General features: G+C 35.4%; 1 protein-coding gene across 5 annotated transcripts in view; it reads right to left on the bottom strand.

Moving 5' to 3' along the window:
- Positions 1–10127, bottom strand: part of LOC131065997 (probable amidase At4g34880) — a 51239-nt gene extending 41112 nt beyond the window's left edge. Inside the window, exons 1-2 of one of the 5 annotated variants that reach the window (XM_058000658.2) lie at positions 9210–10127; positions 8285–8499 (exon numbers count right to left, since the gene is read on the bottom strand). In XM_058000658.2, coding sequence (XP_057856641.2) covers positions 8285–8499; positions 9210–9767 — 773 coding nt within the window. In that variant the 5' untranslated portion in view covers positions 9768–10127. The remainder of the gene's footprint in view (positions 1–8284; positions 8500–9209) is intronic. The other 4 variants (XM_059218034.1, XM_059218033.1, XM_059218035.1 and 1 more) reach the window with 4 other exon arrangements.
- Positions 10128–12880: the final 2753 nt, after the last annotated feature.

The raw sequence follows: 12880 nt of genomic DNA, 5'->3' as shown, positions 1-12880 counted from the left end.
CCTGGTGGAAAATCATCCCTCTTCAGGAACTTGAATGGGGGAAAAATAGGGTCCATCGGAAATGTGGGGGAAATTCACCTCCCATCAGGATTTTAAGTGGGGGAAAGTCATGGGTCATCGGAAATGTGGGGGAAATTCATCTCCCATCAGGATTTTGAGTGGGGTAAAATCATGGATCATCATAAATGTGGGGGAAAAGCACCTCCTGTCAAGAATTTTGACCTTTTGACCACTAGAACATGGATTTTCATCAGGAATTTAATGATTTTTCCACTCAAAATCATTTGGACACTTCAAATTTTATCAAAACGCATCAGGACTTAGCCAAATTTAGGCAAGACAATAGGAATTTCATCAGGATAAAGTGCAAATTTGACTTGAATAACCTTTGAGGAGCAAGAAAACAACCTCTAAAGGACCTCTTAACACTTAGGCACAAAAATATCACCGACTTGGACACTTAAGCATATTTACGCTCAAATTGAAAAAACTTGTTGCAACCTCATACTCGGACAAAATTTAGGACCACACTTAACAATTTGACATTTTAAACACGGTTGATCCTACACCCTCTCATTAGCAAAGGCAAACACTAGGAAATTATTACTAAACCAAGGCAATCTAAGCAAAACATCTACCCTAAAAAGCGAAAAAAGTGGGGGTCCCCATTTCCAATGGGGCGATGTGTGAAGACATCATGACAGGTCCCCCCAAGCAATTTTGTTTCCTACAATCGTTCTCCGCCCTGCAGCCACAACCATGGTTGAATCTTTTCTGCTCAGTGCTCTCAGTCTCCGTGATCTCAAGCTCCTCACCGCCACTCTGGTGGCAAGATTGTCTCGGCTTTTTAGGCGACGCTCTGTCTTGCCCTCGTGTGGAGGCTTTGCCTCATATTGATGTGTTTTTTATGACATCATGTAACACAAAATAAAATACTAAGTATTCTATCCTCTCTTGAACAAAAACCTCTCGAACGCTAAACAATGTGATCAAATGAGACAACTCCAAGGTTCTAATAGGTAGGTCTTGACCATGGATAGACTCAATGATGGTGATGTGATTTGTTGGAATCACAAGGACTTACATTGAACCTGAATGTTTGAATGCTGCTGGAATGTGGAGTTTTACTTAATTTGAAAAAAAGGAAAAAAGAGATGAAGGGTTTAGAGAGATCTAATCTACTCCCAAGATCAATGACAATAATGAATCATGTTTGGATGGACGCATTCCTTCAACCGAGCTTTGCTTCACCATGTTATTAACAACTATACAAAACCAATGCAATCTTCCAAGGTAATTGAAAGGTTTTCATATCATGAATCATTCATCCAAACACCCAATACACTGATGCAACTTGAATAAACTCATCCACAATTAAACAACACATTTTAATGTTCAGGCTAACTATGCACTGCAATTGAAAATCATCCAATCACAAATAGAACAAAGAATTATCAACATCCACACATTACTCCATCACAATCAATGAACTTCATCTAACATGAGGATTCAATAAGAAACCATGCAATTATGTAGAAGAAACAATGCATTCCACCATATCTTCAATGAAAAGGATGTTTATTTACAAGCTTGGCAACATTTGTTGCCTTCTCCTCCTACTCTACTTCTAACTTCTTGTTCTTTTCTTAACTATTAGCTATTAACCTTTACAAATGAGAGAATGGAGCCTTTTATAGTGCTCTCAATGCAATTGAATGGCCACGAGCAAATCCACATCAATGGCCAAGATTGAAAGATAGAAACCCTAATTAAGGTTTGTTACACCCATTACATGGCATTTAATGCTTAGCCAATGATAAAAATACAATGAATAGGACACATGTCCTTCTTTGAATTATGACCAATGAATGATGAGGTTAGGTACATCAAACGTTATGCCTTCACATGGTAGTTATCCTCCTTGTTGGATGAGTCAAGTAGACTGAATCTGGACGCTCTGACTTGGAATGAAGTGATTAGGTTGATGAAGTTGAGTTGTCGCCACCTCAACATGCTCATCTTGTAACTCATCACAAGTGTTTAAATAATTTAAACAATATCTCTTGATACTCAACATTTCCTTGCTAGATCAGAGATTTAGGAGGATGAGGAAGGTTCCTTTCCTTGGAAGGTTGGGGATTTTAGGCCGTGAGGAACATGTCGGGATTTTGAAGGCATGAGGAATGTCCTCAAGATCTGGTCAAGGTTTTTGGAGGACAAGGAACATGCCAGGAATTTTAGTGTGCAAGGGACATGCCGTGGATCTTAGCTAGCAAGGAATGTTGTCGTGGATTTTGAAATGCAAGGAAGGTGCCAGGGTTTTTGGATGATGAGGAAGGTTGCCAAGGATGTGTCGTGGATTCAAGGTAGCAAGAAACATTGCATTTTTCATTGTTTTCCCTTCAACATTGAAGTTTCATTGCTTAGTCATCTTCAAACAACACTCTCTTTGACTCACCAAAGCAATCAAATCCAAGCTTTCAACAATTTCAAGTCACCTATCTAAGTCACGGATTTGGGGCAGTGAGGAACATGTCATGGAATGGAAGGGGTCGGGCATGCTGTGGGTTTGGAGTGATGAGGAATGTTCCCTAACTTGGTCAAGCATTACTGGACCTAGCCTATCCTTCTGCCCTTACTAATGCATTGTCTTCATTTAGTCATTCCAAGTCAAAGATTGGGCATGTTTATGCTTCATCTTTTGATAATTGCTTCCATCTCCTTGCTTGTCCCTGACTTCCAAGTTTTGACTTGGGGGCATCCACTTGCTTGATCCTGACCAGAGTATCACCCCTAGGACCATACCTTGACCTGACATAAAAGTTGCACTACATCCTCTCTTAAGTGAGAAGTTAATAGCTAAAGAAACTACTGCTAAGTTGGACGACTACACTAAGACAACTACCTTATAGGCAAAAAGTGGGGGTCCCCATTTGCAATGGGGCGATGTGTGAAAACGTCACAACATCTGGTCGGAGGGCATGAATGCGAACTCTTGAACAGGCAAATTCAGTGGAAGATCAATGGAGAGTCATCCTCAATGCTCAATAGAGTTATCACAAGAAAGGAAGGTGATCACTGGATTATCAACTGGACTTGCAAAGGAAAGAGGCAATTCAATGCTGAAATCTTCAGCAGCTGGAACCAAATGAGCTTTCAAGTTATATTTTAAAAACATTGTTTGGAATTATTCATGGGATAGAAATAAATGGAAAGCAATTTTCAAACACCTCACTGCTATTTTTTATCACGTGCTATGTTGTAAAGTGTAATGTCCCTACTAGTTAGAGATCACTGTCCTGCAAAACAGATTGTTAGAATACAACAAATATATATATATAAAATCTAATTTGCAATTTAACTTAAATTACTTCATTAAGATTAATCATAATTCTTATCTAATAAAAAGGATACGAATGTCGTACGGAGATAAGTCCTTAGGCGGCCGTGAAGCTCGCCTTCTTGGAACCCATCTTGGTTCCAAGCCATCCAGGAAATCAAAGGTTAATTCGATTCTTGTCTTGGATGTAACTTCTTACACCCAAGCCATCCAGGAAATCGAAGGTTAATTCGATTCTTGTCTTGGATGTAACCTCTTACACCCAAGCCATCCAGGAAATTGAAGGTTAATTCGATTCCTGTCTTGGATGTAATTTCTTACACCCAATCCATCCAGGAAATTAAAGGTTGATCTTGGATGTAATTTCTTACATCCAAGCCATACCAAGGAAGACCATCATATCTGATCAATTCCTAGCCTTGGATGATGCATCCCATCCAAGTCTACCAGAGAGGACCGGCCAGATCTGTCTCTTCTTGGATGATCTTGTCAACCAAGCCATTCATATATGCATATAGATATTCAATATATATTGCCTACCAGGGATTATCTTAATCCCTCCCTTAGACTAAGGAAGTTTCCATCCTATAGCCTCCATCATATAATCACATTTATATTACATTTTTATAATTTATTACTACTACTTTCCATTCCATAATTCACATTTACATATTCCTAATTTAGCATATATTCCATAACATATATTCAAAAAATGCCCATTATCAAATATTCACATTAACTATATTCCTAACTATTCATTGATATGTATTCATTAACATATGTTTATACCTATTCATTAACATCTAAAAATCATTCATTAACATATGTATTAAACTATTCATTACATATGTATTAAAATATTCATTATTTATATTCATTAATATATATATTGAAATGTTCATTATTTATATATAATAAACTATTCATGCATTACTTACCTGTGCGTAACCTGCTGCCGTAGCTTCCAGACCTTCCTCTCTAACCACGTAGCAGTCCTCCTTATCCCTTCGGCTGCCTTCCTCCCCCTTCTACGAGCTGCTGTGTCCTCCCTTATACCCCGTGAAGGGTTGTATCCCTCCACGGGTTCCCTTCCGCATGAAGGGATGCGATGGTAATCGCAGCACCGTCGCACCACTTCGTGCAGGGGGTAATCGTGGGGTGGGGCCTCCTTTGGTGTTTGGTATAGTTTTGTATTAATGTTTTTAAATTAATAACACTTTTCTTTATTACTAGTTCGTAGTTAGGTTTATAATGTTGTATTAATAATTTGTTTTAATAATACTTTCTTTATTATTTTATATATTGACATTTTAATAATATATTTAATAATATTTTTTTTTATTATTTTATATATTAAATACATTAACATTTTAATCGTTTATTTATATTAACCTTATTTAATTAACAATATTTAATGATTTATTTCCTCTGTAGAAATTTAACATTATTTAATAATTTACATCAGGTGATATCATGGGGGTTATCACATAAAGAAGCCATATTGGGGCTAGGCTTTCATAATATTGTTGTGGCAAACTCTGTGAGACAGACTATTTTACTTAATATATGGAAAAGTAGATGTTTGGCAATTTTTTCAAAGCAGATTATTCATTAGGAAGCACAAATGCTTAAGTTTTACTTTGACATCATTTTCCAAATTTTCCATTTATGTTCTCAATTGCAGGGTGTACCCAAAGAACAGGTGAAGACCAAAAAGCATTTGGATGCTATTAAATATCAAGTTCTCCAGCTACATGAAAAAGACATTATGTGTTCCAGACAGATGCAATGTCTATTGAAGCTCAAAGAGTAAATCTGCTGATTTGTTGTAGTGTTACATTGATGGTCAAATTCAATCTATTGTACTGCTGTAATATGATATCTTGGACTGACTGTTAGCTGATTTTCTTCTTGTTTCTGGCAGCCTATTTGCTGTTCTTTTCTATGTATCTATATTTGTTTTGTTTCAATAAAAAAAAAAAAGGAAATATCAATAAACTTATAGCTCGCAAATATTTAACTCTATAAAACCTCACACCATCAATCAATTGAATACAGGAAATCATCAACATCTATAGCACAATGGCAATTTAATGTGAAAATAATCTAATGGCTAGGAGGTTTTCCATTTTCAAGTGAATTAAGAAAAATGCCCATCCCTCAAAGTTATAAAATTAAATATATTGAAGTATCTTTTTAAACAACTTTCATTTTATGATTCACTTATGACAATTTTTTAAATAATTAAATATTTTTTCTGACAGCTTAAATTAATTATTTAATTATTTCTTTAACACTCCATTAACCTGAATGTTTTTTGAGAAAATAGACTTAGAATCTTCATTAATTTTATGCTAGAATAAGATGTTTGATTTACAAGGCAAGTACTATCCATATAATTAGCCAAATACTTTTACTTTCTTACATGCTTGAAATAGTGATGCAATCTTATATAATTAATATAAGCATGAATCAAGCCACATATAAAAGAGACACATATATGAGAAATTATCCCGGAGAAGCTAAATTTGGGAAAAATTCAGAAGAATGAAGCTATGCTTCTTCACATTCACTACCGTCTTGCAGTTCTTATAAGCAGATTGTTCAATTTGACCTGTCACACACATTGCAACTTTTGCTGGCACCTCTACAATGCTTCACGGTCTGCCTTATTATGGATTGCTTCTTTATTCAATATGCTTGGCTGTTGTTCTGATCTGTTCGCAACTGTGCAATTATCTTCTACCTCGAGAATTCCTTTGGCAATGCTTAAATGCAATTTAATATCCTTTACTCAACTCCCAAGGGGTATATCAATCTAAGGGATGAGAAAATCAATTGTACAAAGGAATGTAAAGCCTCCCATATGGAGAGATAAAAGAAGAATCGATTGAACTTCCTTCTGTGAAAAAGGATTCTGCTATATGTCTCATAAATAAAATGCTTTTGTACCAAACAGAGCTCATCTTGACACCCTTGTTCTATCATATGACAGTTTCATACCCAGTTGAAACTATTACATGGTTCAATGGTTTTTACCCCTCTCCAAAATTACCATATTGGAACTTCTCTTCTATTCATACAACCCTAGGATGTCTGAATCATCACTAAACCCAAGTGCACCCATATCCCCTATCTTGCATCTGATCTACATCTATGCCTTTACCAATTTTGTCTTAATCACGTTAAAACCATGTCTTAAGTTATTTAGTCTCGTGTAGCTGGAAATATAGTTAATCATCTCAACCTACTGAATTACGAATATTTTCAGGATCCATGTAGGGATCACTCCGTAATGAGTAAAGTTTCCAACCACCAAGTTGATAAAGGAGGTCATCATTTGGTGGGAAATTTTGAATGAACAAAAGGATTAAACAAGCGAAGTAGAAGGTCTAGACATGGGACAAAATGGTTAAGAAAAAGGACAAGAAGTTTGGAGGAAGTGAAGATTCACCTTGCAAGAAAGATTGATCAAAAGAGATGGATGGACTGTTGTAAATAGAAGACAAGAGGATGAAGCAAAACAATGAGATGGAAGTTAAGGTCAGATAAGGAGCAAAGTTGCTAGAACAAAGCAAGATTGAATAGATTCTATAGAAGGTGGTGATAGAAATATAAAAGACAGTGACAAACAACTAAAAGTTGCTGTGATTACAATTAAAAAAGAGACCCGACACCCTAAGTTTCCCACTCTTACTCTCATGTTTTTAAAATTGTTATTTGTGTATATGTAAGGAAACTGAAATAGAAATATTGTTGAAGACCATACAGATAAATGTATAAATGGAGTGAAATCTGTTTCAAAAAGAATCATAAGACCAAGGAGAATTACAAAGCTGAATATTTTGTAAACGATCTGGAAAATGGAAGAACTTAGGTGAGTCAAGTAAGGAGTATGCCAAAGAATGTGATGCAATTTTTTTAGCAGGTGAAAAGATTATTTAAGCATGTGATTAATGTATATGCAAATAAACTTGTTCTAGATATGTAATTGAATCACCGATGTATACAAGCACGGGGTGGATATGCAGATGAGATGAACAAAATTTGGTCGAGTATGCCTTATGTTGAGGAGGAAGCAAACCAAAAGGAGGTTGACAATTTGGATGAAAACATTCTTGAAGATTAAGATTGATTGAAGATGTTTTGAAGAGACAATAGCAAAGTGGCTTGATTTCCAGGATAGTTTTGACAGGTCAACAAGTTAAAGAACAATTAATGATATTGAACTAGGGGATTCAAAAATTTCTTCCAATTGGGGGAGGAGCTTATGGGAGTTCAAAAGCTTCTTCTAACTTGGGGTGGAACATATGAGGTTCTTTTCTTCTAATTGGAAGAGAAGGATGTTAGTTAGAAGTTTTGTTTCTTAGAGATTAGAAATGAGAATTGCCTAAAGAGGTTCAAATAACTCCAAGCTCTCTGGAATGGATCTACACCTTAAACTACTTGGTTTTTTGAGCTCCTTTAATGAACACCTTAAAAATTCATTTTAAAATAAATTTTTGTACGAGGCAAGAAAATTTACCTTAAATTAGGTCTTTCTTACAAAGCAATAAAAGCATCTCTATCCTTTGAAAAGCTTAGAATAAAGCATGTAAGCTCTTCTATATAAGAAGATCGAAAGTAATTGTGTGGACAGACAGTCTTGTATCTAATAAAGATAAAATATAGATAAGTACATCTCTTGAATTTATGACAGCTTCATGTTATCTTAGTAAAGAATGATTCCAAGTTAAAACCCAAGAAAGAAACAATCAAACAAAATATTATATTAATGCCCACAAATGATGAAAATAGGGAACTATAAAAGCACATCAAGCTTGGAATAGAAAGGAGTAGCAGCCTATGGAACTGCAAAAATATGGCTAGCTTGAAAAAGAGAACAGTATTGCATATCCAATGAGCAATGAAAGAAAATCTAACATAATAAAGTTGCAGAATTACCCCACAGTATCTTGTGTGTGTGAAATGGGAATCACTCCGGCCCTGCTAGTAAGTCCAACTGTAGGCTTAATTCCCACAACACTGTTGAGACTAGATGGGCAGAGAATTGAGCCATCCGTCTCCGTCCCTAATGACACTGCTACCATGTTTGCTGACACTCCCACTGCTGATCCAGTGCTTGATCCGCACACATCAGTTGTAAACACATATGGATTCTGCACAGATTCACATCCACAGATATATCCCCACATTAAACTAAATGGTACTGAAAAGAAAGTGTGTGGCTAAATTATATAATGGGAGTGTTTGCTGCATCTCCTCGCAAATCATTCATAACCGAACTAAAATGAAAGTGTGAAGCACATGAAACTAAAATGAAATAGAAACAAAATGCAAAGCAACAAAACCATAAGTTGCTAAGTCTAATAACTATTAAGGGCATTTATATAATCTTAAAAAACAAGGTAAGTCTATCCTTAAAATTAGTGGACAGAATGGAATCACATTCCAAAGCTACGCACACATACAAATATTCTGCAGGGGTATGGGACTCATTTCCCTGCTAAATTTACTCGACTTTGACATACTTTCAGATTGCAGACATTATTTTTCATTTGAAAAGATAAAAATAAACCAAAATTAAAACAAAATGAGCTTCTGAGAAACAGAGGAAACTGTTTTACCAATATTTTATCATGATGTGTGCAATAAACCCAAAACATTGATGAAATTTTTTCTAAGCCTTGTCCTATTTTCTTGGACCATGGAAACCTTATGTCATTAAGGCTTAAACAAAAATTATGTCAAGTAGTCACTCTCCTAATACTGCAGATCGGGAAGAAGTTGGTGATGGAGTTCACACTATAATAAGTTGTATTGAGAAACAAAGTATTACTGATTCTAGATGAGGTAAGAAGCACGAGACCTTAGGTTGACCTTCTCTGCCGCTCCATCCATCGGGTGCATTGAAAGACCTGAAATTCGCCCATTCACTCAAGCTAGCCTTGCCCAAAATTATAGCTCCTGCCTTCCTGAGCTTCGATACAACACCTGCATCTCTTGGGACCTTCGAACCCAAGAGGGCAAAGGAGCCTGCAGTGGTGTTGAGCTTATCCTTGGAAGCAATGTTGTCCTTGACTAGTACAGGGATTCCATGGAGACTACCAAGGAGAACTCCTCCTGCACTTACCCTCCCTGCATCTGCTTTCTCAGCCAGCAGTAGAGCATCAGGATTCACTTCAATAACAGCATGGAGTTGTGGGTTAAGTTTTTTAATATGGTGGAGATAGAATTGTACAAGGCTTGTTGAATTAAGCCTGCCTGCCTGGAATTCTGATTGAATTTGTGGAATGGTTACTTCCTCCATGTGGAAAGAATGATGACTGAAAGCATTAGCATTCTGACAATTGTTATGAGAAAAAAACAGTATCAGCAAATAGAACTGTAAGAAGAGGCGGCACATCCTTTCTCTGTAATTGGGCATGTTCTAAGCTTAATGAGGGCCAACGCTTCACCGAGAACATCCAGAAGCTCTAATTGAAACAAAACCTTTAGCAGCCAATTTATTGGTTTGGATGTGGCTAAGCATTATCTGTAGAACGAGCTGTTGAGGAGGAAGCACATCCTTTCTCTGTGATTGCATATGCTCTGCGACGAATGAGGTCTAATCCAACAGTTTTGATGGAATTAATGTCTTATCAGTCAATTAGTTGTTTTGAATTTGGCAAAGTGAAGTTGTGGATTAAAAGCAATAGAGATGAAGCAAACGTTGAATAAGTGTTCAGTGCACACAGCACTAAAGAAAGTCAAGTTTTTTCTCCCCTCGACACAGAAAGCATAACTCGGGGCATTTTCCCTCGCAAAAAACAGGTAACGTTTGTCCAAAACTACCATTGCATTCATATGATTTATTAGAAACAAAATTTATCATTCAAATGTTAGAATTAAAATATTAAAATAGTTTTTTTTATTTTATTGGAGGAAAGTTGTGAATAGTCTTATTAGTGTAATATGTAAGCTATTGTTTTTTATTTTGACTTTTTGTATAAATTTATTTTCATGTCACTTATGAACCAATGAAATAGTAGAATTAAAACAGTTTGATCAATTTTTCTAATGTATATGTTTTTTAAATATCAAAATGATTTATCTACTACAATTTTATGAGATGAAAGTTATAAATATTCTTATTAAGCTATGTGTGCAAATTTAATTTCATGTCATTTTTGTATTTTATTTTTTGTATGTGTTTGGATAAATATCATTATTTATATTCAAAGGGTTGTGTGAGCTTACATCACACTAAAAAGACTATTCACAATTTTCTTCTAATAGAATAGTAGATAAATTATTTTGATATTTTAAGAAAAAGTTGAAAAAAATATACAGTAACAATTTGGTCAAACTATTTTAATTCTAACATTTTTTGGTTCATTTGTTGACAACCATTAAATCATGTGAATGCATTAGTATTACTCAACATTTTTCACATAGAAAATAACTCTATATTGTATATATTAGTGCTTATGTCATTGGAAGCATTGATAGACTTGAAATTTGATTTAATGAATTAAATGCACTGGATTAGATGTGTACCTCACAAAAAAGAAAAGAAAAAATGATTTTTATGTTTGAGTATTCCCAACATGAACCAATATTTAATAAAGGTTAATGAATAGTCTTAATAAATATTGGTTCATGTTGGGAATACTCAGACATAAAAAAAATCATTTTTTTTTTCTTTTTTGTGAGGTACACATCTATTCCAATGTATTTAATTCATTAAATCAAATTTCAAGTCTATCAATAATAATTCAAGGCCCCTCTACTTAAAGGACCTAATTGGTCTCTTCCTTTTCACATTCATACAAATGCATTCAATTTTGCAATAGTAGTTTTGGGGCAGAAGCAAGGAGTTTTGGAAAATGCAATTTATTATATCAGTAAAAATTTGCAAGGACTGGAGCTAGAGCTGAATTATACTGTCACTAAAAAGGAAATGTTAGTTGTCATCTATGTATTTAATTCATTAAATCAAATTTCAAGTCTATCAATAATTCCAATGACATATGAACTATTACATATATTACAATAGTCATTTTCTATGTGACAAGGTAAGTTAATATGAAAAAAAAAATTGCCCAATAAAATTTATTTTAACTCCTTAAGTGATATTTCTAACAATAGATAACGTTTTTTTTTTTTAAAATAGGGATAAAAATTTATTAATCAAAAGCATTCACTACAAAGCAAAACAAACCAACAAGCCCAACAAGGGACCACAATCCGGGATAGAATGTGAGATTTTGCCAAGATCAAGGGCTCAATGAAAAATATAATAGAGAGACAAAATATTGATAGGAATAAACTGTATTCTATCAAGAGAAAATACTGATCAACTGGATCATCAAGCGTTACATACAATGAATATGAGCATGCTTATATAGGCAAGGCTATATGGATATGTGAGCACACAAACATGACATGTGGCTCAATAAGAAACAAGGGTAGGTAGGAAATAGGTGTGGGTAGGTAGGAGAAACAATATAATATTCCACATGAGGTGGATCACCCACTGAATGTGGAATGTAACAACAAGATCAACACCATAAAAGGTGGAAATTCTCCTACACACACTATCCCAATGTGGCACAAACACCCAAGTGTCTCATACCCAAACTACTATGAAATGCATTTCTTAAGTAAAGTTAAGCAAGGTGTAATAATATCCAAGATGAATAATTATTTACACCAACACCCCCCCCTTAAGTGCAACTTAGCGGAATGCATTTAAGTCTACAATGCAACTAAGCAATGCAAGATGGGTCCCGACTACTAGGCCATGTTAGGTACGCATGTACAAATGCAAATGCATGCAAGCCAATGCATTGAAATCTCTCACAAAGCAAGGAAAGAGAGAAAAACCCAATGGGAAAAAACCCTCCCCCAAAAGAGAGATGAAAACTAGATACAAAGAACTCTCATAGAAGTACGTGAGGAACAAAACCCCATGTGAGGAAAAAGTCCCCCCCATATGAGAGAAGAAGAAGAGAAGCTAGGTAGCCCCCCCTCAATGTGGAATCTACACCAAAGATAGAAGCTCGATGATGAATGAAGAAACTACTCCACAAACGTCGAACCACGTTCATCCCCTTAGGAAGAAACAAAACCAAAGGTGTATCCATGAAGTCTCCCCAACCATGAAGGGAAGATGTAGGAAAAATATTTATGATAAATGGAATCTCTGAAAACTGCTTAAGTGTCCCCATGTCGATGTTGAAAGTTACCCCCTCCAAAGGTGGTAAACTGTGCCACACTGCTGAAAAAGGCACTCCAATATCTATTAGAGAAGAATGTAGAACAATATCCATAGACTCACATGTCTCCTCAAAAGATAAAGAGACCTCCTCCAAATGTTGGACAAAATTATCCACAATCATGGCAACCTCTAAAGATTGATCATGTAGAGAATGCACAAGAGGGTCAGAGTGATCCCTCGCAACAATCAAAGAAGGATCATCTTCATAAAAGAGAAGATGAATGTCATCAATGATGTCTCCCAAATCTGCAATGTAGGACTCCACAAACAAACCTGCA

This window comes from Cryptomeria japonica, chromosome 3, assembly GCF_030272615.1.
Source record: "Cryptomeria japonica chromosome 3, Sugi_1.0, whole genome shotgun sequence".
Classification (NCBI taxonomy): domain Eukaryota; kingdom Viridiplantae; phylum Streptophyta; class Pinopsida; order Cupressales; family Cupressaceae; genus Cryptomeria; species Cryptomeria japonica.
This window is presented reverse-complemented; position numbering and strand designations above follow the sequence as displayed.